The 27902-nt window shown below is 32.7% G+C and overlaps 1 protein-coding gene across 1 annotated transcript; it reads left to right on the forward strand.

Annotated features, from left to right (window-relative positions):
• Window positions 1–10285: 10285 nt before the first annotated feature.
• LOC127105262 (ATP-dependent DNA helicase 2 subunit KU80) lies at window positions 10286–16197 on the forward strand. Its single transcript, XM_051042431.1, has 12 exons — window positions 10286–10466; window positions 10585–10677; window positions 10834–10885; window positions 12501–12632; window positions 13179–13582; window positions 13728–14014; window positions 14126–14321; window positions 14441–14647; window positions 14914–15081; window positions 15168–15470; window positions 15754–15884; window positions 15987–16197. The coding sequence occupies exons 1-12, from the start codon at window positions 10452–10454 to the stop codon at window positions 16045–16047; spliced, it is 2049 nt and encodes a 682-aa protein (XP_050898388.1). The 5' UTR covers window positions 10286–10451; the 3' UTR covers window positions 16048–16197.
• The last annotated feature ends 11705 nt before the right edge of the window (window positions 16198–27902 follow it).

Here is a 27902-nt window from a genome sequence, read left to right on the forward strand (position 1 = left end):
TTTTTATCCCTCCTAAAGTCAGAATATTTTTTGGAGACTAGAAATGAATATTCTCCCGTAAAAAAATAATTTACAGCGAAAACGTCTGGAGTATTACCATGCTTAGGTTTGTTAAGGCTAAAACATTGATAATTCTTAGTATTTTTTCAATGCTTGCACACATAATATTGGATATTAGTATAACATGTATCTTTGGTTCCTTTACAAATTTTAATGCTCTCAGTTGGGTGCTTTAATGGTGTTTTTTTTAGGTTTTGAAGCACTTTAATGATTATAAGATGTTCATTGTCACCATGATATCACATTAATATTTGTCAAAGTTGAAATTTTAATTTTTGAATGAAACATATGATTAAGTTGATGGTATGATTATTCAAGCAACTAAATTGTTAACTCTTGATTACATGATCATAAAGATAATAAGACTCAAATCATATTAACTTCTTTACCTAATATTTAATGGGAACATTCTTCATTGAAATACATCAAACTAGTGGCTAGAAAAAAAATATATAATGCAAGTTTCAAAACTATGAATTAATCCATACTATGTATCACATATCATCATACAAATCTTTTAATGATGATCTCTCAAGAGATTTTATAAAACTAAAGGATGTAGAAAGATAATGTAGCTTTAAATTATGAAATTCTAGTAACTCAAAATCTTTGCTTTTGCAAACACGCACACACAAACAATGAACAATGAGTAATCAAATTCATATAATATTTTATATAAAAGTAAAATTTATACATGTATCATATCCATTTAATTGTCTCTGATGGAATATCATTATTAGAAATTATTTCATTAAATCAATTTATGAAATTCTTGTTATACTCTTTCAACAACCACTTGTCATTCGTTCGAAGATATTTTTCCTTGATAAGTCTTTTGTGAGCATATAAATAAGGTTGAATTTCATCAATATTATTCAATATATACAAATGTGCTTGAAGAACTACATCTCGAATCATACTTGACATTTAAACCTTGAGTACCTCTATCTTCATATATGTCATCATGACGAGTCTTTGGAATTTCTATAGAGTCCGCTTTTGACAAATAGTTTAAACGTAACTTAATAGCTTCTTTTGTAGTGTACCTTTCAAAGATCGAAGTTTTCAAATGGTGGTGATTCTTCGTATATCCTTTAAAGATCTTCATGTATCACACTATTAGATACACCCATCTTAAATAAACTAGACCACAAAAACTGATTTCCTTAACTAGATGCATAATTAAGTAACCATAATGTTAAAAAATGATGGAGGAAAATACATCTCTGATTGATACAAAATTACAACAACCTCGTCTTCTAATTCATCTAATTTTTTGAAATTAAGTATTTTATTACATATAACATTAAAGAATAAACATAATTTAATTATAGTTACTTTTACCTTTTTTTTAAAAAAATGCTACAGATAGCCACGGGTAGAAGTTGTTGCATCAAGTCATGACAATCATAAGATTTTAAGCCAGTTAACTTGAGATATTTCATTTTTACAATTTTCTTGATATTTGATGAGTACCATTGGAGAATTTTGATACCATGCAAACCCTCACAATTTTCCTTTTTAGAGAAATTGTGACATGTCGAGGGAAAATCTGTTATTTTTCCTAATTATTTTAGAGCCAATTATTGTCGTATACCTATCGCCACCATATTTTGACGTGAACTCTTCCCATTTGTTGTCTTCACTTGAATATTTAGAATTCTTCCAATCAAATTATCACACACATTTTTCTCTACATACATCGCATCAAGACAACTAATATCTTACATTGAAGCTAGATCAATATGAAAGATCAAAGAACATCGACTGTTGGGTGAGAATATGGGGTAGAAAATCAGTCTAGAGGGGGGGGGGGTTGAATAGAACCTTATACAAAAAATCAACATATTTTCCAAAAATGAAATATTAGAGGTTTTGCCAAATTCCGCGTGAAAGTTTTAAAGTGAAAATGGAGATTTATACTTTTATTGGATTTCAATCACGTCGACAGATACACAATTCACAAAACTCACATATTGTTCAATAATGAATAATTGAATGATTGTATATTACACGAGATGTGTCCAATACTACATTTCAATTATGATGGGATTGTCACAATACTAGTTTTCTAGAATTTAATCACCACTAAAGCTCAATTAGGTACCAATTCTAATAAAATATAACCTTACGTAAGAAATTGCTACTAACTGAATAAACGACAAACCACGCTAAGAATTTAAAATCTAAGCATGCAATTATCCTGCGAAAATTAAATGTAAGGGTAAGAAAGAGAGAGTACATCAGGATATATAGTAGTTTGACGTCCGTCCTCGCTTTGCCTACTTCATTCTTTAATGGTTTCCGATTTGAACTTGTTATGTTCATTTTTGTTTTGATAAATATTGCAAGAGTTCATACCGTAACACTCTTAACAACCCCTGACACTTTACTAATAAAACATTCAGAAATCATAATTAAAATAATGCACTCACAAGTGTGTCACATTCTCTACATAAAACATCATTTCTCAACAATTTAATAAAAAAGCAGAATTCATTTATGAAAACTCAATATATTTTAATTAATCCTTGAAAACTCATAAAACAACTTCGGATAACCCTAAGGTTTTAAAAATTAAACAACTCTGAAAATAAACATCAACGACAATCCCATCCCAGTGTTACAGTATTCAGAGCGACACATGGGAATTATAAATAACACTGACATAAATAATAAAATGCGAAGAATGCCAGTAATGCCATATTCCAAGGCAACCAAATGTTAAGGCTTCTTAGTCCCTACCTGAGTATATGCATCACAAGCGTAAAAACAACAAAGAAAAACAAACTAGGGTGAGAATTCATTCTCGTAAGTTAACAATGCATAAAACATCGAGGATTGTACAATCAACATAAATAATCATTCATGATATTCATCCACAACAATCACCATACACAATAATAATCACTCACAACATAATCATTCACATATATAAGAATGAATGCAATTTACTCTTCTCATTTACTATAATATGCATGTGGTACCAATTTTAGACATCAAAGTTATGTTACTGATTCCGTCCACTCACCAAAGATTCCTCTTCGAACCTAAACTCGTCATTGATCCCCTCTTCTGAACGATCGACTCGTCTTTGGACCAAAGTTCGTACACCTATCTCTGATAATTCATGATGTATGAAATGCAACAACAAAATACAAATGTAATAATCATCAATGGTTCCTCTTTGAACCATAAACACCGCCAACATGAGGTCACCACAATAATTCCTCTTCGAACCGTAAACACCGCCAACATCAGGTCACCACAATAGTTCCTTCTAAACTACACTTCTCAACATAATTCAATAAAATATATATGAAATGAAGACGTAGTAATTAATTATGTAAATACTCACCGACTCGACTATGAAGAAATCAGACCGACACAAAATATTACTTATTTTGTTCACACAACCCTAACACAATAACTCAACTCACCCAATTCATCAACAGTCGGCAAAGTCACGAACCACTTTACTATCAATCAAAATAAACAACTCATTTTACACATTTAGAATGTTTGATTCCCATCATCATACATGCATATAACCTCTAAGATATTACTGAGGTAGTACTACGTGTCAGCTTCCCAACGCCTCAAACGGAGTCACGAAACTCAAATTACGCACAAAACGGCGTGCTTGGTATAAAACCAAATAGCTACTACGGACATTCGTGTTGGATAACACGGCCCGTAGCACTCACTGGGAAAAAAACTACTCTCTAACACGCCTTTGGTACAAAAACCAAAGAGCTTCTACGACCACCCGTAGCAGCTTTCAGATGCAAGTGCGATAACTGATCATTTATATGAAATGGATCTCTCGTAAAATTACTGTGACGACTTCCTAATCATCAATAATATTTTCCTTGTCAGCGATTTTCTTAATCTACAAAAGACAATATATTATAGTTTAAGGCAATTCCGTAAAGTTGTTGAATATGTAAAGTAAGAATAATTAGAAACAAAATGGCCTATATAAGGCAATGGGTATACAAAATAATAGGATGTTGGGAACCATGTTAATGCATTGAACAAAATGGCCTATATAAGAATATTCAAGTTAGTAACATATGAAGGACATACTGATTTCATAACCTAGATCATTGGGTTGCGTAGTTAAGCATCAGATACTCCTAAAAGATATGCACATTCTCGGTCTCAAAAGATAAAGTTAGAACGACATTCAAACTGACCAACTTCACTTTCAATTTTAAACCTTCAATTTAAACATAAGTGTCAGATGTATAATGTATTATAAAAGTTAAGTGTTCCAACATGAAAGGTAGGAAAAGTCAACCTCCATATTTCAACTTCAGTGGTATGCTCATCTGCACATATAAAGGGTGAATTCTCCCCCTCGACAACCTTTGGACATTGATGTCATGCTTTATAATACCATATGTATTGTGAAGCTATGAGTTTGTCAATGGTGGCGATTGTATTACAAAATGTAATACAAAGAGTAGCATAAAATGAAATATCAATTATAAAGAAAACAAATATATATATATATATATATATATATATATATATATTATATATATATATATATATATATATATTATATATATATATATATATATTATATATATATATATATATATTATATATAATATATATATATATATATATATATATATATATATATATATATAGAGAGAGAGAGAGAGAGAGAGAGAGAGAGAGAGAGAGAGAGAGAGAGGAGCGAGAGAGAAGAGAGAGAGAGAGAGAGAGAGAGAGAGAGAGAGAGAGAGAGAGAGAGAGAGAGAGAGAGAGAGAGAGAGAGAGAGCGGAGAGAGAGAGAGAGAGAGAGGAGAGAGAGAAAACCTTTGTAAAAGAAATAAGATTGATATACATCATGTGGTTTTATAATGCGAAACAGAGGAAGATGGATAACCTTTGCTAGGAATTTGTCATAAGGAGTGAGCTGAGATGTTGAAGAGTTCTATGACCAAAGATGGGATTGTATGCTCATAACTTGGCCTGAAGTCTCTACCAAATAATCCTTAGGCATCCTAAACCATGGATGAAGGAGGAATCATATTTGACTAAAGTATGTAAAAGTTCTAATCATAATGACGTATATATATTGTAGATAGAGTACCTATTACGAAAATCGACGATGTGAGGAAAATCCTCATTGATATGCATTTTGGTAACATTGTAAGTGTTTGTAACAAAAAGTGGATACTTACCTACAAAAATAGAATGTCATTAAGTTGTATACAATAATTAGAAATTAACATGGTTATAAATGTCAACAACATTAAGGAAAGGAAAATGGATTCCATCATCATATATGTAATAACCTTCTTCCTTAACTTTGGCATACTGCGGTACAATAATAGTTGGCAAAGACACATATGTCTTTTTCTGTTTGTAAGTGAAAAATTGCGAAGCGTACGCCTCCCATAGGGTACAATTGATGGTGTTGTTTCCACGTGTCGTGAAATGGATACAAAAAACATAGTAAATGAAATAGAAGTAAGAAAAAAAACCAAAATTAATGTTGAGTTGTAACATAACATATCCCAAATCTTTCAAGACCAAGTTAACCTGCAGTTTTTTACTCCCTGATTGTGATTGTGTGTATCCTATTTCACCAACCATCCCTATTACATATGTATTTATATTTGGAATAATGGTTATAATGCGTATGTCAAAATGATTCATGAATCAGAAAATGAGGCATAAAAAACTGTACCTATAAGGAGATTTTTCTTCCATTTGCCTAAAATTATATCAGCAAAAAAGGTGAACTTAATAACGTTATCAGGAATTTCATGTTTTTTGTTGTCTCATACTGTTGTTCCACCAGTGAATTTCAACAAATATTTATGGTTAGACGCTTTGAACATTAAATCATTCAGTTGAACTTGGAAGTTTGCAATGGTGCAAGTCTCGTTAATCGATAAAACTGGATTGAATGTTTTCTTAAACATTGTTGGAACAATCACATGAATATTAATACCATGTAAATGTTAAACCCTAAACATTAGTTGATGCCAAAACCTAAACCTAAAATGACCAGATGCAACCTTACTTATAGTACAAAGATATAAAGCAAAATAAATGCAAAGATATAATGGAAACCTCAAATAATGTATACCCATTGACATATGTAACACAAACCACTAATAACCTTGATGCTAAATGTCATACCCCAAAATTTGCCCATTAATATTTTAAGACATTTTTCAGGGCACTCCGACTCATTTTTATGACGCTGATCTTAAAGGAACAAAGGCCCAGCTCACGAATGGCCCAATCCAGAAAATGGCCCAAACTGGCCTGCTCGCTAGGCGAGCAAATCCTTCGCCTAGCGAACGTTCGCTACACGCTCGCCTAGCGAAGCTGGCAGATAACAGAAAATTCTGGGCTTCACTCTGAGCCCATTAGGTCACAAAAAAGAGCATTATAAATACCAGCACTTCAGTAATGAAAAGGAGGACGAAAAAGGACGAAAGGAGAACCCTAGCAAGCAAACCCTAGCGCTCACAGACGGCAAATCCTGGAGGCTAACCCTGAGAATTCCGAGTAACCCTAAAGGAAACCCTGAAGGAAAGCCGGCGGCAACAAGGTCACTTCCGCTCAATTCGATCCGATCGGCCAATTCAAGGTTACAATTCGATTACAAACAGGTTGGCATTGCTATTACTACCTTATGTTCTTAATTTGCATATGGTATCATGATTGAATTTATGAAACTATCTTAAGTTTTACATATGAATTTAAGTATGCATGAACATCTGAATGTCTAACCACATAATCTCTGTAATGGATGATATAAGGTGTGAAGCTTGCTGACATTATGCTGTTATCAAAACCAGAATCCGCAGCCGCTCGCTAGCACATCGCTAAGCGAGCATGCAGCGAGTATTCGCTAAGCCTTCGCTAGGCGAGGCAGCGGCGACCGGGACAGTCGCTGATTTTTCTGTTCTGTCCTTTGCTAACCTGTCATGTTTTTATCATAGCCATGCATTGTTTATCTGACCCTACTGCTGTTCTGGTTTCTTTTGCGGTGCAATCCTTGATTGCATCCTGACTTGGTACTCTAACCCGTTTGCTGAATTTTGTAAAGGTTCACCTTTCCCAGGAAAAGATTGATGTCTAGGTCTTCCACTTTATTTGTGGGATACCCTTGTGGAGTTTCACCCTAAATTACCTAATTAATTTTAATGTATTAATTTTAATGTGGAGATTCATCCTAATTACCTAATCGATTGTAAAATACGGTCTCTAAATATGTGATCTTGGACCTCTCTTTTGCCTTACGATATTACGGTACCACGGTCATGTCCCGCGAATGTGGGGATACACTTAGCAATGGCCCTTCGATTAAATCATCATAAAATAAATCATAGTCCCTCGGATGTTGCCTTCGAATATATGATTTCGTCCCTCGATGACCCTTCGATGTAGCCTACGGTTAAATGATGATCGTCCCTTCAAATGCTAAGGTATCCTTACAACTGTTGCCTTCAATGACCTATCGATGACCCTACGATGACCCTTAAACATCCAAAGGGTAAAATTACTTACTTCTCAATAGTAAGGACAGTTTTACCCTCATAAGGATAGGAAACGTTCATAACGACCTTAGGAAGGTATAACTCTCAATTGCTGGATCATAACCTAAAACATTTCCCACCCCTCACACTTTGCAAATCCTAGAAAATCACCACTTGGTATACATTCATACTAGAATCATTACCAAGTTACATTTTTCTAAACCGTTTTCAAAATCAAACGAGATAAATACCTTGTATACATTCATACGAGAATCATTACAAAGTTAAACTCTCTTTTCGAAACATTTTTTAAACAATTCACGAACACTTTTCAGACAAAAATATAAGTGATCCAGCAATTAAGAGCCCATGGATAACCATGGATACAAAGGGTGCTAACACATTCCCTTTGTACAATGTACCTCCCGAATCCAAAATCTATTGAGGTCTTTCCTGTTCTTTTCCACCTTTCCTTATTGGATAAAAGAAAAGTCGGTGGCGACTCTTGCTATCCGCGACATTGCGATAATAAGCAAAACACCCCAAGTCAGTTCACCGTATGACACTAAACCATAAACCATAAAAAATGTGGACCATAAACTTGACATAAGCTGTAATACAAAAATAAATGAAACAAACATCTATCATAAAAAACACAAACCAATAAAAACCATAACAAAATAGAATCCAGGGCAAAGACCATTAAAAACCACGATTTTCTGACGAAAAAATGGAAAAAAATCAGAAAACCAGATAATACAGAACAATACACAACCCTAAAAAGGAATGAAGCATAAATAGGTAAAAGGAAAGAGACACAATCATAAAAATGATACAAACATCGAAAGGTAAAACGGATTAAAAAGGACAATACAAACTCACATATTTGTCTATAACAATAAGCTCAAAATGCTCCCTTGTATTAGAAGTAACCTTCCATTTGTGATGGACTTTGACACCAATATTTCAAAGTTCTTTACGGTCATTAATATCCTTGATCATCTCAAAAGGTCTTGCCATGTTGAAGAAAAGTTGGAGGAAGACGATGGGAAATGAGGGTTGGAAGTAGAGTTGAAGTTGTACTTACAGAAGAAAGAAGAGAGAAGTTGAGATGAAAAAATGTTGGAAGAAGGAAGAGATACACAAGAAGAGAGATATGATATATTTGCAGAAGAAAAAGAAAGGCAAGGAAACGTGCAATAAGCGATAATATAAAGACAAAGTGATGCTACATTGTTTAATTAAAAAATGTTTTTTTAAAGCTATATCGTTAAAGAGGGAAAGGTTATGCTGTGTAAAAATAAAATAAGTGCAATAGTTACAAAATAAGTGTATTATAATAAAAACAAAAGGGAATTCGAGGAGACAACAAGGATGTTTTGGTTTGTTTCAAACCATATGGTATATTTAGTTAAGAAATTGTTATTTTAGACAAAAATTGCCCTTGAAAAGAAGATGTGTCAGATAAAGAGAAAATGGTAGGAATGTCTTTTTCAGAATATCTTATTTTTTTACATGATAGATGCCACTAAAAACAAGATGAATGCAAATACAATTTGTAATTGATTTTGTTCGCCACTTTTTTTGTGTGAAGAAGCTAAATATATTAGATTGTCTACACTAAGCACAAGATGTGAAGAGAAAAACTAAACCTTACAAAGCAATCACATATAATATTACAAAGGAAACACCTAAAAGATAGAATAACATGCATGAATAAGAAATTTAACCTGCACCAACTAGAGGCCAAACATGTGGCGACCTAAAAAACTAGAAAAAATAGTTCAACAGCCCATGACAATCAGAATAAAAAATGCTACTGATTACACAACTAGAAAAAGAAAGCTCACAAGAGCCTAAACCATCGCGAATGGTGAGACTCTCAATAAAACAGTCTGGCTCCATAACGCAAAAAACTCTAAACAACAAGCTACCACCAACAAACTAACAAACTGCCTACATTGACAAAAGTCACAAGAAGCCTAATACTACAACTCACACTTGAACTAGACGAATCCGACCTGCAAAATAGTTGGAAACAAAGCAGGCTACACGACAACACAAATATGCTCGAACGAACTCTACCTCTGATCCCCTGATAGCTACACCCCTACCGACCTCCAATCCCTCCCCCTTAACGAAGAATTAGTATAAGGTTCAAGTACCACTGCATCAAGTCACAATTTTGAAATTTAAGATTGTTACTCAATCAGTTCCAATAAATCCTTTGAATAACTTCAAACATCTGTTCAACTAATTCAACCTTATTATTAAAAATCTTCTTATTCATCGCTTTTCAAATGCACCAGATGCATGCGAACCAGACCACTCTGACTCTGCTAACTGTATTTTTTCCACTGTCGAGTAGTGTTTCAAATTGTTCTAAATGATTCACACACTCTTTTGGCAACATCAACAACAATCCTAGCCACCTGAAACCCGTGACCATATTCCTACAAATATAGGACACTAAAAAAAATGGTGAGAAGTCGACTCAACCTCTCAACACCCGCTAACGCAGATAATATTATCGTGTCAGAAGGGACCTCACTTTACTAGGTTGTCTTTGGTTGGCGATCTATTGTGTAGCATTCTCCAAAAATTGTTTTAATTTCCTTTATTGACAAAAAATTTGGCCACGTGGAAACGTTTTAGCGGTCCGATTTATCAAACGGTAGAAAACGAATAAAAGTCAATTCAACTTTCCCACGCATACATTAGAGAATGAGCCTACAAAACCAACACAACACTCTGAATTTAGTAGAAACGAATTTGACTTTAGGTATTCAACCAAACCTTTTGAAGCGGGAAGAAGATTGAGAGAATCCGTCTTCTTCTCCGAGCTTAACCTTACATTCTTTTCTTCCACCATCCATGGCTCGAAACAAGGTTCCATTTCTCTTCCTTTTCCAACACCCTTACTCTATTCTTCTAGGTTTAGGGTTTTACTTCTATTTTTTTCTCTCATCTTCCCCTTTTTGAACGGTTAAATGTGAAATTGATTCAGGAAGCTTTGCTTTTGCTGCTTGATGTGGGACCATCCATGCATTGTGTTCTTCCCGAAGTCGAGAAAGTCTGTTCCATGCTTGTACAGAAGAAGGTATTCATAATCCCTTTAAGTTTCTGTAGAACTTTTTACACCGATTATGTACTGTTATTGTTCCATTCCTGTGTTTATTTTTTGGTTACTAAGAGCTTCAATAACTAACATTATCCTTTTATTTGTTTTTTTTTTTGTTCGTATAATAATATGCAGTTGATCTATAACAAGTATGATGAAGTGGGAATTGTCTTATTTGGAACTGAAGGTATTTACTCTAATCTTTATGATGATGCACTCTGTAATTATGTTTAATTTATTCATTTTTTAAAAATTATTACTAATGTCAACATGTGAGTGTGGGTGTCATGTTTTTGGTGTCTATGGTGCATATATGTAATGCATTTTTGTTGACTTTGTTGGTGCTTATTTGGTGTTTTTCATTCTTGTTACATGTCAAATACATTGGTTTTAGAAGCCTTTTACTGTATTAGATTAGAATGGTAGAAAATTATAATAAAATGTTCGGTTTTTATGAAATGGCGGCCATGGTGGATTGCAATGGAAGAATTTTTTCAATTCTCTAACCTGAAATCCCAATTCTTAAATCAATCGACAAGATGCTTTTCCTCTCTTAAGCCCTAAACCCTATTATATATATGTTGTAATATCTCTCTCTTCCTTACTACCATGGGATACTAACTAAATGATGGTAACTAACTGTTGGATTTTTTGACAACATGCTCCCCATGTGTGGTGCAATGGCGCTTAGGATGGAATGGTGCTACGGAACCCTTGTGTTTACATCTTAGTCGTAGAGTTCCACAGCAGCTCAAGATATGGCCTAAGTAGTTCTTATAAAGGCTTGACGGTGTTCATCTTACCAGTTGGTATTGTGAGGTTGAGTTAGATCATAAGCTCAAATTTTAAGATGGTATTTGTATCGGTACCTGACCTAGATTTCTTATAAAGCCATTATCTTTGTTAATCCACTTGAATTTGTCCACACTCTAGATGTTCAGTCTTGGGTGTAAGAGTGTGTGTTGAGATTATTGTTATTTCACATTCATTAGTCCATGCTTCATATGTTCCTCTTAAGCATCGTGTTGAAGCCCCACATTGACTAGATAGAGATATGAACTAAGTAGTGCTTATAGGTTAGGCCACACATTCTACATAGAAGAATTAACTACAGTTGACTAGTTAGGTTAGTTAGAAGAGAGGAAAATATAATGGTTGGAGGGAAATGAGAGGGGTTATCAATGAATCGGGATCTGGTTGGGGAGAGTCTAGGTTTCTCGAAAATCTTGGGGAATCTTTGATTCTTCTGTCTTCATAACCTTTGGCCTTTTCTTACTTAGAATTTTGATCCGGTCTCTATTAATCAAGATTTTCCATTTTAATCAAGAACTTTGATCCGGTTTCTAGTATGTGTTGGGTCGTACTAGGCCAACAAGAAAAAAAGTTCAACTTTGTAGAGATAAGAATATCAAGATAGGTGAGTTGATGTACAAAACAAGATAGAATTAAAAAGGGAATATATTAAAGAAATTGTTGAGGTAGCATGTATTTTGGGCATGTGTACAGACATCATGTAGAAGTAGAAGCATCAATAACAAAAGTAGATTAGACGGATGATTGTCTAGTAACAAGAGGAAAACCAAGTACGGAGTAAAAAATATTTTTTCTAACCATTGAATTTTTTTATAGATTTAAATGGTTTATCTTTAGACATGATATGATAGGATATCATGACTCCTTTTGATCATTGCAGTTGACCCCACCTATTAGGAAAAGACTTCTGTAGTTTCTGTAGTTTTGTTGTTTTTGGAGTTTGATCAATCAAAGGCATCTCTTACCCATGTTTGTGACTACTTTTTCAGACACGGATAACGAACTAACTACAGAAGTGGGTGGATATCAGCATGTTGTGGTTTTGAGAAATACTAAAGTTGTGGATGGAGACATTGTTGAGGCTTTACAACAACTTCCTCGAGGAACAAATGGCGGTGATTGTATCCACAAAGTTATACACGCCCTCTCATATTGTGTATCTTATTCAATGAAAAAAAGCTTTTGAATTTTAACCTACTTCAAAATAGCCATGCTACTAGTTTATGGAAAATAACTAGACCATATGTCACTAAAAGTTATCTCTTTTGATGAATTTTTTCTCTTAGATTATAAGGTTTCATAGATTTTTGTTTCTGATTCCTATTGTGTATTCTCACTGCCATTTATTTCATGTTTTAATGTTCAATCCCTAAATAAATTTTGTCTAATTTTTGTCCCCATTTAAAAAATAACCCAAAAAACGAGTGTCTTTAGTCTTATAATTTATAAAAGTTAAATTGGAACTAAAGTTAGACAAAATTTATCTTGGGACTAAACTTGAAAGTTGTGAATGTTATAGGGACTAAAAACATATTAAACCCTAAAATATAAGTGATGTATTAAATTATTAATTGCTTATTTTCCCAAGAAGTCAATCCTTTCCTCATGCAAAGGAACATGATTAGCTTTGTTTTACTCCTTTCTGGTTACCTTGACTTCGATTTTAGTTCTTGATGCTGTCATTGTTGCCATGGATATGTTAATAAAAAAGTTTGGAGACACTATCAAGGGAAAGAAACGTATTTGCCTTATTACAAATGCACAATGTCCAATAAAAGATCCTTATGAAGGATCAAAAGAAGAGCAAGTTACCACAATTGCTAAACAGATGACAGCTCATGGTATGAGAATGGAAAGTATAATTATGAGAGGAAAGCTTAGTCAAGATGCAAACAAGGAAATAATGGATGAGAATGACCGTCTTTTGAATATTTTTTCTAAGGAAACATCGACAAGATTGTTGTATGTGGAGGATCCAATTTCTTTGTTTGGTGCTCTTAAAACTCGAAATATAACTCCAGTTACTGTTTTCAGAGGGGATCTTGAATTCAGCCCAAAACTGAGGATTAAGGTGAGATTTGCAATACCTGTAGATTCAATCTCTAGGTCCATGATGAATGCCTTATTTAAGTGTCATTATTTTTTATTTTCTGACAAATAAAGCGACATTTCTAAGAAAAAGCATTTTTTTTTGTGAAAACTTAAATGATACTCAGGTTATGGTATACAAGAAAACACAAGAAGAGAAATTTCCAACTCTGAAGAAATACTCTGATAAGGCTCCTCAATCTGATAAATTCGCAACACATGAAGTCAAAATAGATTATGAGTACAAGAGTTCTGATGATCCAGATAAAGTTATTCCTCCGGACCAAAGAATTAAAGGTTATCGATATGGGCCTCAAATTGTTCCTATATCCACTGCTGAGTGGGATGCTGTAAAGTTCAAACCGGAAAAGGGCGTGAAGCTTTTGGGATTTACTGATTCTTCAAATGTATTGAGGTAAGATTGCATATGCTTAAATAAAACGTATCTGATTCAATTTTCCTAAAACCTAAAGGAGATTTCCTAACAAATTATAATTTTCTTTTTGTTTTAAAATCTCCATTGAAGACACCAATACATGAAAGAGGCCTATGTGTTCATAGCTGAAACCGGAAATACAAAAGCTGGCCTTGCAGTTTCTGCCCTAGCAAGGGCTATGAGGGAAATGAATAAGGTGGCAATTTTACGGTGCGTTTGGAGACATGGACAAGGGAGTGTTGTCATTGGGGTTTTGACACCCAATGTATCTGATAGAGAAAATATTGTAGGTTCTTTTTTTTGTCTCAGTTTCTTGTGTTATTTATTAGTTCACTATCACTGTTTCTATTCCGCAACTTCATTTTTTATTAAATAATATCTTGTTTCTCTGATTGCGTGGTGCAGCCTGATTCATTTTACTTCAACGTTCTTCCTTTTGCTGAGGATGTGCGAGAGTTTCAATTTCCTTCCTTCACTAACTTCCCAGCATCGTGTCAACCAAACAAACAACAACTAGAATCAGCAGCTAACTTCATTAAAATGCTTGATCTTGCACCGGACGGGGAGAAGGAAGTTTTGCTGCCTGACTTTACACCAAATCCAGTACTGGCGGTAAATATTCCATGTTTCATTTTCCTTCCGATTTTTCTCTTAGAAGTGTTTAAGGTTTGGTTTTTAACATAGGATTTTTTTGTTTTATGATTGTTACTTGATCTATGAATCTGCATTTAGCATGCCCCGTTGGTTATAGGTAATACTGGATGCGATATGGTTTGGAGAAATTATGCTTAATGCCTTAATCCTTTCTAACTAACTCTCCCAGAAAATTAAAAATAGTGATAAGCTAAAGCTAACCAGTATATTCATATATCTTTCAGCGCTTTTATCATTATCTTGATCTGAAATCAAAGCATCCAGATGCTGCGGTACCTCCTCTCGATTACACACTCCGAAAAATTACAGAACCTGAGACCGACCTTGTTTTGCAAAACCAAGCTGTCATTGACTCATTTCGTAGGTCTTTTGATCAGCAGGGAAATCCCTTGGTAAGAATGAGTTCTCAGCTTAGCTTCTGGAAGAGTAATCATAACTAACTTTAGATGAGTTTTACATTCAAAATATCTTGATGCAGAAAAAGCCAAGGCGTTTATTGCGAGAAAAGATAAATGATGAAGGTAAAGAAAACATTACAGCCCCGCCTGCCAATCTCATCGAATATACGTCTATTAAAGTCGAGAAAATTGGGGATTCAACTCCGGTCCAAGATTTTGAAGCCATGATTTCACGCCGAGACAGTCCAGACTGGGTTCTAAAAGCTATCAACGATATGAAAAATAAAATATTTGATATGGTAGAGGATTCCCATGAAGGTGATAACTATGCCAAAGCAGTTGAGTGTTTAGTTGCACTTCGCAAGGGTTGCATCCTTGAGCAGGTATTCCATCTACCTTCCTCTTGCATACTAAAAAACAACAATTAGGACTTTCCTATTTAACTTCTAATTAGTGTTGTCAAATAGCTGTGTTATATAATACCGCTATGATTAGTAAAAAGTGTCGTTAAATAACTAGTATTTTCTGCAATCCGTGACTGCAACAACACGGCTTCTATCTGTTATCTTATCCCTATTTGAATTTGTTTGTTAAATTGTCCTATGCTTCTTGTTTGTATTTGAGATTCATGGTAACTTGATGAGTTGACAAACTTATTCTGTGAAGGAACCGAACCAATTCAACAATTTCCTTAAACATCTTTGCAATTTCTGCCAAGAGAAAAACCTTCAAAGTTTCTGTGAATATCTTGCTACTAAGAGAGTCTCGTTGATTCCCAAAACAGAAGCTATAGACAGGTTTCTTCATGAACTCTATCTTTTGATTCAATTCATTCTAGTTTTGATTTTTCTCTTTTACCATATCATAAGATATGATTGTCATTTGGTTTTACAATACAGTGATGTTACTGACGAAGAAGCCAGAAGTTTCTCGGTAAAATCTGAACCAAAAGGCGATTAATTTAAGTCCCTTGTTTGTGCTGAAATATCCGAGGGCTTCATTTTTATGCTCTTGGCAGAATACAGGAATTACTGTACATATTATTTGTAATCATCGTAGATTCTGACATTTTGATTTCATTTCTGGAAATTAAAATCCGTTTAGCTTGAATAGACTCTTACTATCTCATTCATTGCTCTTGAGAATTCTCTGTACTCCTTCGAATACATTTTTTTGTGATTTGTTTTTTGAAGTTAAATTTGCTGTTTCGAAAATGTTATTGTTTTTTTAATTAAAGTTTTTTTTAATCCCTACAAAATCGCGACCTCATTATTTCGCTTTTATAGGACTAAATGTAGGGACCGAAAGTACAATTTTTCTTTATAGAAATTAATAAAATTAGTGATTAAATTGAATAACATTTTTGTAGAAGACTAAATTTTAAAAGTTGTAGTTTCACATTGATTAAAAATTTATTTAATGTTTTCTAATAAATATGTTGGTTCGACAGTGTTATTAGAAATTTAAAATCAAGCATGATACTAACCAGGTCTAACAAAAGAGGTTAAATTATAAAAGAATAAGGAATTTATGTGGAAAAAAAGATATGGTTAATTTTCTCAATTTTCATGAGCTTATCAATGTGTGCAGCACTGACGATTAAATTTCGGTCTTTTTATGCATATTATTTGGTAGCATGAAATTTTGGTTTTTAAATTTCGATTTCATGACATTGATGCCGAGTTTTCATTACATGAAATATTGGTTTACATTCTGTTTTTACATATAGATAAGGTGAGCTTCAAGCTGCTTACATTTGAAAACCGCTATAAATAGTTCAAATGCTCCATTTTTCTTGTGAAGGAAGCAACTATCCATTGCATAAGTTTTTATTAAACTTCTATTAATTGTCATTTTATTTTTAAAAAATATTAATAAAAAGTTGTTAACAAAATCATTTATATACTACTATATTTTAAGGTAAGGTAAATATCTCACTTTTATTTATTGACAGTATGTTAAGTTATTTTTGTTATTGAGTTACGAATTATAATTATTAACTCACTTTTGTTTTTGAGAAAAAATGATTATAAATTAAATTGTGTATTATGTTTTATAGTTGTTTAATTTGATGTCCAATGTATATATAACTTTACTATAACAGATCAAACTAAGTATTGCTTTAGTTCTACTTCTAACAAATTGCTTTAGTTCTACTTCTAACAAATTGTTTTTTTAAAACAATAATTAATTTTAGTAGAATACATATTGGTTGCTTTAGTTCTACTTCTAACAAATTGTTTTTTTTAAACAATAATTAATTTTAGTAGAATACATATTGGTTAAATGTGAGTAAAATATAAATTGCTTTTAGATGTGTAATTACTGAAATAAATTTTAACTAATATTTATACGGAAATTTTGTTGAAGTTAAATTTAAAAATGAAATATTTAATGTAAAATTTTAAAACTATATTAAAAATATAAAGGAAAATAGAATTCATAAAAATAAGATAAATTTTAAACACCATGTATTGTATTTTATACCTAGAGACATAATCACGTGCATCCAGTTGTTTTAGTAGTTGTTGCAATTGGATAGGCTATACGAACCATTTAGTTCTATGTCAACCACAACTTTCTTCAATTCAACATCTAAGCGGATGCCAATTAAATGGTTATGTCTCCAAGTATAGTGTATCCAATTGCAACCACTACTAAAATAATTGGATGCCCATGATTATGTCGTTAAGTATAGAATGTATGGTGTTAAAAAATGTTGAAAAATTCATTCAAGATATATTTTGGATGCATCGGGAAAACATCATGTTGTGTTAAAATACATCAAGTTGTTTAAAACGTTTCATAATGTATTACTAATGGATTTAAGGTATATGAAAAATAATTACAAATTACATTTGTTTGATTTGTTGTGTTACTTCTACAAATGACATATCCAATTGATTTTGTTTTTATGGAATGTTAAAACGAGGATAATGTTACTTTAGAAAAGTGTATGAATTTGTTGAATGACTCAAATAATATACCATAAAGGAATGCTTCATTGATTAAAAAAAATTGCAAGTTTTTTTTACCTCAGGTTCTTTATTTGGTCGGTATCTATTCAGGATTGAGTTTTTTAGCTGACCAATGATAATATCACAACTTCAAATATGTATAAGCTTATCATAATCACCTCTCAAGACACATTTTCATAATCACCTCTCAAGACGCACTTTCTAATTTAAAAAACATTACAATCAATACTAACTTTTGAGACATAGTATTTGCAGGTAACCTCCACTAAGTTTGGCCAAACACCATCGTAACTGATAGTCCTCCAACAATATCATGAATCTGAGTTATACACTAAAATAATGACACCGTATATAAAATAACTATTCTTTATAATTTTCTATTCACAACCACGACGAAGCAGAGAAGATACATTCTCACATTTAATATTATAACTGAAATTCTGTTTGTTTAGAGGCAAATTGTCACACATAATGTTGAATATATATATGTAACACAAGAGTATCTGAATTAATAGATTAACAATTAGACAGATAATAATTAAAAGACACAAGAAATTGTTAACTCAACTCAGTGTAATTGTCATATTACGTCTGAAGGGCAGTAGTCCAGTGGAAATAAATCCACTAATAATAAGTAGTCAATAATGTTGGACACATAATTTTACACACAAGAGAGATGGTGAGTTATAAGTTTTAGAAAAACATAGATTTGAAAATTTTATTGGATCAAAGTCAAATTTGAAAACATTTAAAAAAAGATTTTTGAAACAAGCAGCGGAAAATAAAATTGCAGAAAAATGCGAAAATGTAAAGAGTTTAAGGGAAGAGATAAGAACACCAGAAATTATACAGATTCAACCAAAAGCGACTTAGTCCTGTCCCTAAGATTTGATCTTAGAGTGTCCAATAAACTTAAGAACTTTTAGTAACTCTCAAATCCCTTTATACAAAGAAAATGAAGCTTGTAGTTAACTTTCAACCAAACAACAAACACAGGAAATAAGCGGTGAGCCTTCCTTCCAAACGATGGATCAAAGTGGTTAGTCTTCTTTCTAAAAGAAACTTGAAGCATTTAGTCTTCAAGCTTCAAACAAATATTTTATCACAGGATGATCTTGAACCTTGCGAGCTTTTAATACAATACTGAACTCGCGAACCGAAACTTGATTTTATACCGAGCTAACCAAGAACCTATGAGATTTTACCACCTGATTGATCTCGAATCGAAACAAGCTTTTAACACTGGGCTAAGATTTGAACGAAACTTGATTTTATACCGGGCTAACCAAGAACCTATGAGATTTTACCACCAGACTGATCTCGAACCTTTGAAAGCTTTTGAACATGCTGAACTTTCAAACCTAAATGGTGACTTGATCGCACATGCTGAACTTTCGAACCCAAAAAATTATCCCTAAATGGATGAATTATTCAACCAAGGTAAAAATAAAACTTCCCTGGTGAACTTACAAATCTATCCTTCTAGAATTACAAATTCCTCACTCGCAAAACGTCTTTCTTGAAAACACTACAACTAAATTTTTAGTGAGAGAAAGTAAACAAAATAGTTTTTAGAGAGAGTGAGAAGTGAGAAATGAAAACATGTTTATGGATATGAAATAGGTGGGAAATGACCTCTATTAATAGGCTAGAGGTTGACAATTTTTTTTTTATGGCCAATAACGATCAGCCAATCGATTGACATCATACCCCAATCGATTGACAAGTCTAAATTAATCGATTAATGAGTTCAAAAAAGTAAGAAAATATATTTAGCCATTACCATTCATTAAGGTACTATCCTAATCGATTAGGACACATTTTTAAACTGGTCCAATCAATTTCCATAAGGTGCCAATCGATTGGCAAGAACAAAAACTTGCCTATATCTTTTCTGACATATCCTAACTTGTCTAGCACGACTTCAAGGCATTTTTAGAAGTGTTTTCTTGAGAAAAATAAGTTTGAAAACTTGTTTATGTGTGTGTGTGTGAGATTAGCTATATATTTTATGAGAAAGATCTTATGCTTTTACAATGTATATTCACTCACACACATCGAGACAAACTTTGATATGCTTCAAGACTTGTCAAATAGTTTATCCTTGTAGAAACTTGCTTGAGCTTGATATGAGACTTGAGTTATATTCTATTTGGTTGCCATCATCTGAGAGTCAAGTCCATCAAACCCTAATAGTCTGGGTTTTATCTTTAGATGCTCTTTGATTATCATCAATGGCTTGTTGTATGCTCATCTTTAATAATTGTCATCATCAAAAGCATGTTTATCTTCTTTGACTAATAATCTATAAGACAAGATTCCACAAATAGTATACGACTGTATTATATGAACTGTATTATATGAATTGTCCCTAGTTCAGAGCCATTTTTCTAATATTACCCATGAACTTAAACTTAATCTCCCTTAAAATTTGAGATCCCTTCACTTCCACTCAAACACTCTTCCAAATATTTATAATTCTTTAATAATAAAAATGTGATAAATTTCACGGAAGAAAACCACAACCCTGTCTCTCAAAGAATGGTAGAAAAAACATAAGCAAAGTTGAACATAAGCAAGAAACACTTTGTTTCTTAATTAGAAAAACATATACTACAAGTCCATGAAATGAGCGAATGATTTCTTTTTTTATATAGAGTCAATTTGACTAACAAATTCATAACTTATTCAATCTTTAAAAAAATAAATATTTTCAAAATACATCATGCAACATCTAGAATAAAATAAATCTTTTTAAAAAACACTTTCATAAATAAATCAAACGGTATCTCGAACAAAATTTCAGCGGATATTAAGCCAAAAGATCGTACAAAATTCAGAATCAAATGAAATCAATAACTTATTAGACATCTCAACGGAACTAATATATCTCAACAACTTATTAGACATCTTGTTTAATGTTTTATCAATAAAAATAATAAGTTAATCCATATGTAATAATAAAATGTTTTTTTTTAAGAGAAGACAGAGTTTGGCGGTGATGATTTAAGATCCAACAACCTAGCCCACTTCATCACACCCTCCAAATACCTATTCATCAACCCTATAGGAAAACAACACAAATCAAACAATGAAGTCTGGTGGAATGTTGCAATATGATAGAATATGAACAACGGGACATGGCCCTCCAACAAAGTTACTGTCTAATGGATAAGATAATTGACAACTACTTTAATTTTATTTTAGTTTCTTATTTTACACCATTAATTTTGAAATCCTTGGACTGTGTACACATATCGACTTTGTTAAGTAATATATAATAATAAAAATGTTTATATGCCGCTCTGCACTAAAAATTATATTTTTCTTTAAAAATACTCATGTGTTTATAATGTGTTCGTTGGAAGATATGACAGAACAGAATTAAATGTAAAAGAGTTATGCACTATATAATCCACTCCAATAAACAATAGGACACGGATGGATAGGACAAAGATGAGAAACAACAATTCTAAAAGCGGAGAAACTTCGAAAAGATGATCATATCCTCAATTTCATATGTAATTTTTTCTATACGGAGAATAAATTAAAGTTATGAGATTTACTCCATCCGTCTCATATTATAAGCAAGTTTTTCTTTTTAGATTCATTAAATAATTAATGTATCTAGTCTATATATAGATCAGATACATTGGTTATTTAATAAATCTAAAAAATAAATTTTGTTTATAATATGGGACGGAGGGAGTATATCATTAATTAACATATACTTTGTGATTTTATGTATAATATTTCATATAAATGTGTTATCAAAGATTTTGTAGATAAAAAGAGACTAAAAATAACCTCATTAACAATAGAATAAATTCCTTTGTTTGCTCTTCGATTGTTACGAGGAGGGTATGAACTAGTCATAAAATTAAGCTTTCTCACTTAATTTCTCAATTTTGGTAAAAAGAACCATGACACCTTTTTTTTTCTTCAGAAAAAGGAATCAAACACTCTAGTTTGGTTAAATCAACTTATGATTAAGACTGTTCAAAAAATTCATAAAATTGAATCGAATCAGATATCCGAACTGAATCTTTGTTAAGAATGATTTGTTTTATATTTAAAAAAAATATTTTTGATAGTTTAATTATAGGTGTATGTAGACTATTTTAAAAAATAATGTAACACCCTGAATAATATTTGTCTAGAATAACACTATTCAAAGTATTATATTGGAATTGAGTACAATCATAACGTCTAAATGACATTTAAATACATGAACAATATTAATGTCCAACATACAATACATGAACACATCCCATATGTCGATACATTACTAATACATAATATCCAAAATACAGAACATAGCGAATACAATAGAAACACAGAATAGATGATACAATCTTCAAAGTCTTCAAGGCATCATTCCTTTACCTTTACCTTGGGCCAAGCTACATGAAAATAATCAACATGAATGGGGTTGATATGCTACATATCAATGGAGTTTTAAGCTATACTACAAGTTTTCTCAGCTCTAAGGATTATCCAGAACTACTTTTGACAATATCGTCTAAGTTCTTTACAAGATAAAACCAAATAAAATAAATTTGAGGTCTTTTAACTTCCAGCTATACAAGAATGTTAACACAAATACCTTTATGGATAATGCTCACCGACAAGAGTATATGGATTATCAGAAGACCATATACCAACTGGTGTTTATTAAGTAAAGCCTAACTTAGATGATGTCCAATTGATCTCTCTCTCGCTTCCGAGCTTACATTTACTAGTTAGGCATGCTATTAACCGTTCTTTACGCACATAATATACATCATCACATTTGCATTATGCCCCTATTAAATAATCACATTACGCCCATTCAGGAGCGCGATCACCAAATTACGCCCCTCTTAGGAGTATGAATCAATGAATACACAATTTTATCTCATTCACATCACGGACCATTTAAGAGTGTGATCATTGCATTGCGCCCATCTTAGGAGTGCAATAACCATATTACACCCGTCTTTGGAAAGAGATTAGATGTATGCAAACCATCTTAGTGTATTACGACCCATTTAGGAGTGCTTACACAAATCGTCTTACCAAATTACGCCCTTCTTTAGAGTGTGATAATCGCATTACGCCCCGTTTAGGAGTGCGATCACCAAATTATGACCTACTTAGGACTGCGGTTAGACACGTGGGTATGGGTGAACATACATATACACAATCAATGTATGACTAGATACTTTTAGTAAACCATTAGGTTTCTCACTTGGTTTTTTACATTTCCATTTAGTTTAGTACACAACCACATACATTTGTTATTCTTTATTGGTATGTACTACTTAATACTCGTATGTGAGCGACATGCCATTATGGTTTTATTTATTGGAATAAGACACTCTGGACGGCATGGATCTATTAGAATCAAACAAGGATTACAAATTAAAATAGACAACATGGCTCAATCGTGTCATCCAACACGAGCCGTTTGGGTTTAGGGAACTCCTTCCATAGTAAAACCAGAGGGGAACACATACCACCCATGTCAGCTAACATGGTCGTGTCGCTATCAGACACGCACCCATACATGAAACTAGAGGGGAACAAAACCAACCCGTGTTACATAGGACGTGTCGCATTGTGCTTTAAAAAATCAGGTTTTGCATATTGTGATCTTGATACCTACATTTCCATCCAGAATTTCAAACCATGTTCAAACCAACATGATCCAACATGAATACAAGTCAAGTAATTCATCATCAAGAACATGTATCATTCAATTTATTATACATTATGAATAAGGATTCATTAATCCCCTCACATTCTTCACATACTTCACACAATTAACCTAATTCTCATTAATGGTATCATGTTTCTATATTATCCAAGCATCCTAAGCACGAAAGGAGGAACATACAAGGACAAACACAAGAATAAAAAATCATGGACATATCACATCATACATTTTATGTTAACCAACATAAGATTGACCTTCTCTTTTAATAAATCATTAACACATAAAGTCATGAGATGTGACTCATCAAACATAAGATTGCCATCCCTTTGCCCAACAGGTATAGCCTAAATTGGAACTACCCATACTCAAGCTTAAGGTAAGAATCCCACCTTTTAAGTTAAACTTGAGTTTGGATGAAAGGTTATGAGGATGATAGTTTGGTTTCTCTAAGTTCTTCTTTTACATGAATTTTACTTCTAGTATTCTTGAAACTTGGACATGCAATAAGGAATGTAATTGATCAAGACTACCTTCCCTTTTCTTTCCCAATTTTCGTCCATGCACTTCTCAATCTTCTCTAAGTTCTCATGTGGATATATAATATATATATATTAATATATATATTATATATATATATATATAGATATATATATATATATATATATATATATATTATATATATATATATATATATATATATATATATTATATATAATATATATATATATATATATATATATATATATATATATATAATATATTATATATATATATATATATATATATATATATATATATATATATATATATTATATATATAATATATATATATTATATATATATATATATATATCTATATATATATATATATATATATATATATATCTATCTATATAAGAGAGAGAGAGAGAGAGAGAGAGAGAGAGAGAGAGAGAGAGAGAGAGAGAGAGAGAGAGAGAGAAATGAGCTCCTTTTCCCAAAATTTGCCTTAAGTACTAGTCATGTAGATAGTCCATTTTGACCTTGCAAGTCATGTAATGTTAATAATCCATGCCACTCATTTTTATTTAAGGATTCCAGTTAGACTAATGTTACTAATTATCCTTATTTCCACAATTAGATCATTATAGTTATTACATCCTTCCCCCCTTAAATTAAAATTCTTCCTTGAATTTAGGAAGTTACATGAATAAATGAGGTAAGCTTGCTCGCATTTCTGGCTCCCATGTGGATTTTCCTAGATGTGATTCCTCCCATAATACTTCCATAAGGGATATTTATTTATTCCTTAGCGTCTTTATCACATAATCCACTACACGGATAAGTTGAGGTTAAAAATAAATATCTGAGAGGAGAGGTTAAAAAGAATGTGGAGCAAATTTTCTAAGTTGAGATACGGGGAACACTTCATGAAGCCCAAATATTGAAGGTGGATAAGCTAACTAATAAGCCACTTCACCTGCCTAACTTATGATCTAGTACGGACCAATATACTCGAGCTTAACTTCTTTGTCTTAAGCGGTCCCTTTAGCCCTAGCTTCGGGTAACCTTCAAGAATACATTATCTCCCTAACTCTAAAAGCCTTGTACGCTGATCCACCTAGCTTTTCTAATGGTCTTAAGCCTTTTTCATCTTTTCTTGGATCATTCTTATCTTCTCTGTGGTTTCTTGGATTATCTCAGGTCCAAGAATCCCCTTATTACCAACTTCCGCCCAACATAAAGGCATTATACACTTTCTACCATATAAGGCTTCATACTGTACCATCCCGATTCCATATTGATGACTATTATTGTAAGAAAATTTGATCAAGGGTAAGTGATCCTTCTAGTTTCCTCCACTTTCCAAGATACACACTCGCAACATATCTTCGACAATTTGGATGGTTCTTTCTATCTTCCCATCCGGTTGAGGATGATTTAAGGTGTTGAGATTTGCATTATTCATATTGCATGATGAAAATTCCATAAAAAACTAGAAGTAAACTTCGGGTCTCAATCGGATACGATACTAGCCGAAACACTATGCAATCAGGCTATTTCTAAAATGAATAACATTGCTAGGTGGATAACCTTGTACATAGTCTTGAAAGGTAATAAATGGGTTGATTTTCTTAATACATCCATGATTACCTAAATCGAATCGTGACCATCAAGCATATGAGGTAAACCCATGATAAAATCCATCAATGTTTGTTTTGATGGTTGATGTTTATCTACTCCTAATCTGTATATGTGCTAACAACTAATCGTTGTAATGATTGAATACGTTTTTCGAGGAGAAATTTTTCCAAATTATGGAAAAAAGAGGGAGTAATGGTGTGTAGTGGAGTGGTGTGACTATTGACTGACTCCTAATTTTGTGATTTGGTGTATAAGTGCTGATATTTGTTGACCGACTTTGCTGTGCTTAGTATTAAATGGTACTAACCGATGTTCTGAATCTGTGCGAACACATGTTGAAGCACCTGGTCTGGCATCTGGCCCTCAACTTTGTGTGTGCTGATTTCTTTGTGTGTTAGTAGTAGCTTTTGAATCTTGACTACTAACTACTAACTGTGTGTTCATGCATGAATAACTGATATTGAATGATTGCATATGTTAACTGTTTATGGAAGCATCATTGTGTGTTTGATTAACCGATGTGTAGCAACCACTTGACTTCTGACTATCTTACTGATTTATGCTGTTGCTACTCTGATTTTTGTTGTTGGTATGTGTTAGCTCTAATGTATGTTGTTGTTTATGTTTTTGTTGCTACCATTATTTTCTATGTGTGTGTGGTGTACTTAATGATCAACTTATGGAGCACATCTTGTAGGTTTTTTAAGAATGTTGTTTTGCCAATTTTTTTCAAATGGGAGATTGTTGTTTCTTTTTGAATTGACTACATTATACAAAACTACATGGTATAAACACATGTTGGATATGGTGTTCTAGCTGGTGTGGCACATCTGACCTCAACTAATTTTGTGAATAATGACACATGTGGTAACAAATGTCCCAACATGCGACCCTTGTCTACAAGACAAAGCTATTGTTGTGAGCGCATATTTTCCAATTGTATATAATGCATTTTATGTTACTTGTGCAATAAGGGTTGTTGCTATATTTTAGCAATATTATTTGTTTAACCATTTAATAAAATTAAATTTATATCATGGATATTTAAATTTTAATTCAAATCAAATCAAATATTTTATGGAGTTGTTTTGGAGAAGCAAATCCTATATGAATCTCCATCATATTTGGACGAGATTACTGCCTAAACCCAAGGAGAAAAGCCCGACTATGGAATGCTATATATAGATACTTTTTCCATGCCTTGAAGAGCACGATCTTGAATGATTATTTTAGTTTTATGCTTAGTCTTTGTTTGTGTTAATTGTACACCACACTATTGCTTCATTCATAGGGTGTGGTAGTTAGTTTGTTTAGTTGAGTTGTATTCAACATTCATCATTGTGTTTATTGACGTTGATCGCTTGGGATTAGTGATTGAAATAAAATGAGAGGGGGTTATCATATTTAGAGAGAGGCCTAAATAAAAATACATTAAGGGCATAATTAAGAAGAGGGGCATTAGACAAAGTTTTTTTTCATCTAAGACACTTTCTACAAATTCTATTAAAGAGTGAATTTCCTTTCTTGGATAGAGCGTCCTCCATACGTAGGTGTTATTTGCACTGATCTGGGTTACCAGTTCTCATGTGTTCTTCATTGTTTTTACTTTGATTCATTATTGTTGTCATATTGTGTTAAATCGGGTTTAACAAGTTGGGCAAGTTGTCCCAGACATCTGGTCCAACATTTGCCCCCCGAGGAGCAAAATTTCAAGTACAATCATAGCGGCTAAATGAATTTTGAATACATGTACAATATAAATATCCAACATTCAATGCATGAATGAATATCTGATGTCAATACAAAACTAATACATAATATCCAAAATACGAAACATATCAAATACACTGGGAACACAAAATAGATGATAAAGTCTTTAAAGTCTTCAGGGAATATTTCCTTTACCTTTACCTTGACCCTACCTAACTGAAAATAATCAACATGAATGGGGTGAGATGCTACATCTCAATGGAGTTCTAATCTATACCACAAGTCCATTCGACTATAAGGGTTAT

The sequence above is a fragment of the Lathyrus oleraceus genome, chromosome 7, assembly GCF_024323335.1.
Source record: "Lathyrus oleraceus cultivar Zhongwan6 chromosome 7, CAAS_Psat_ZW6_1.0, whole genome shotgun sequence".
Classification (NCBI taxonomy): Eukaryota; Viridiplantae; Streptophyta; class Magnoliopsida; order Fabales; family Fabaceae; genus Lathyrus; species Lathyrus oleraceus.

Coding starts and splice junctions, on each gene's coding strand:
- LOC127105262 (XM_051042431.1), top strand. Junction 10,678..10,833: donor CCATGCTTGTACAGAAGAAG/GTATTCATAATC, acceptor AATAATATGCAG/TTGATCTATAACAAGTATGA. Junction 15,885..15,986: donor AAAACAGAAGCTATAGACAG/GTTTCTTCATGA, acceptor TTTACAATACAG/TGATGTTACTGACGAAGAAG.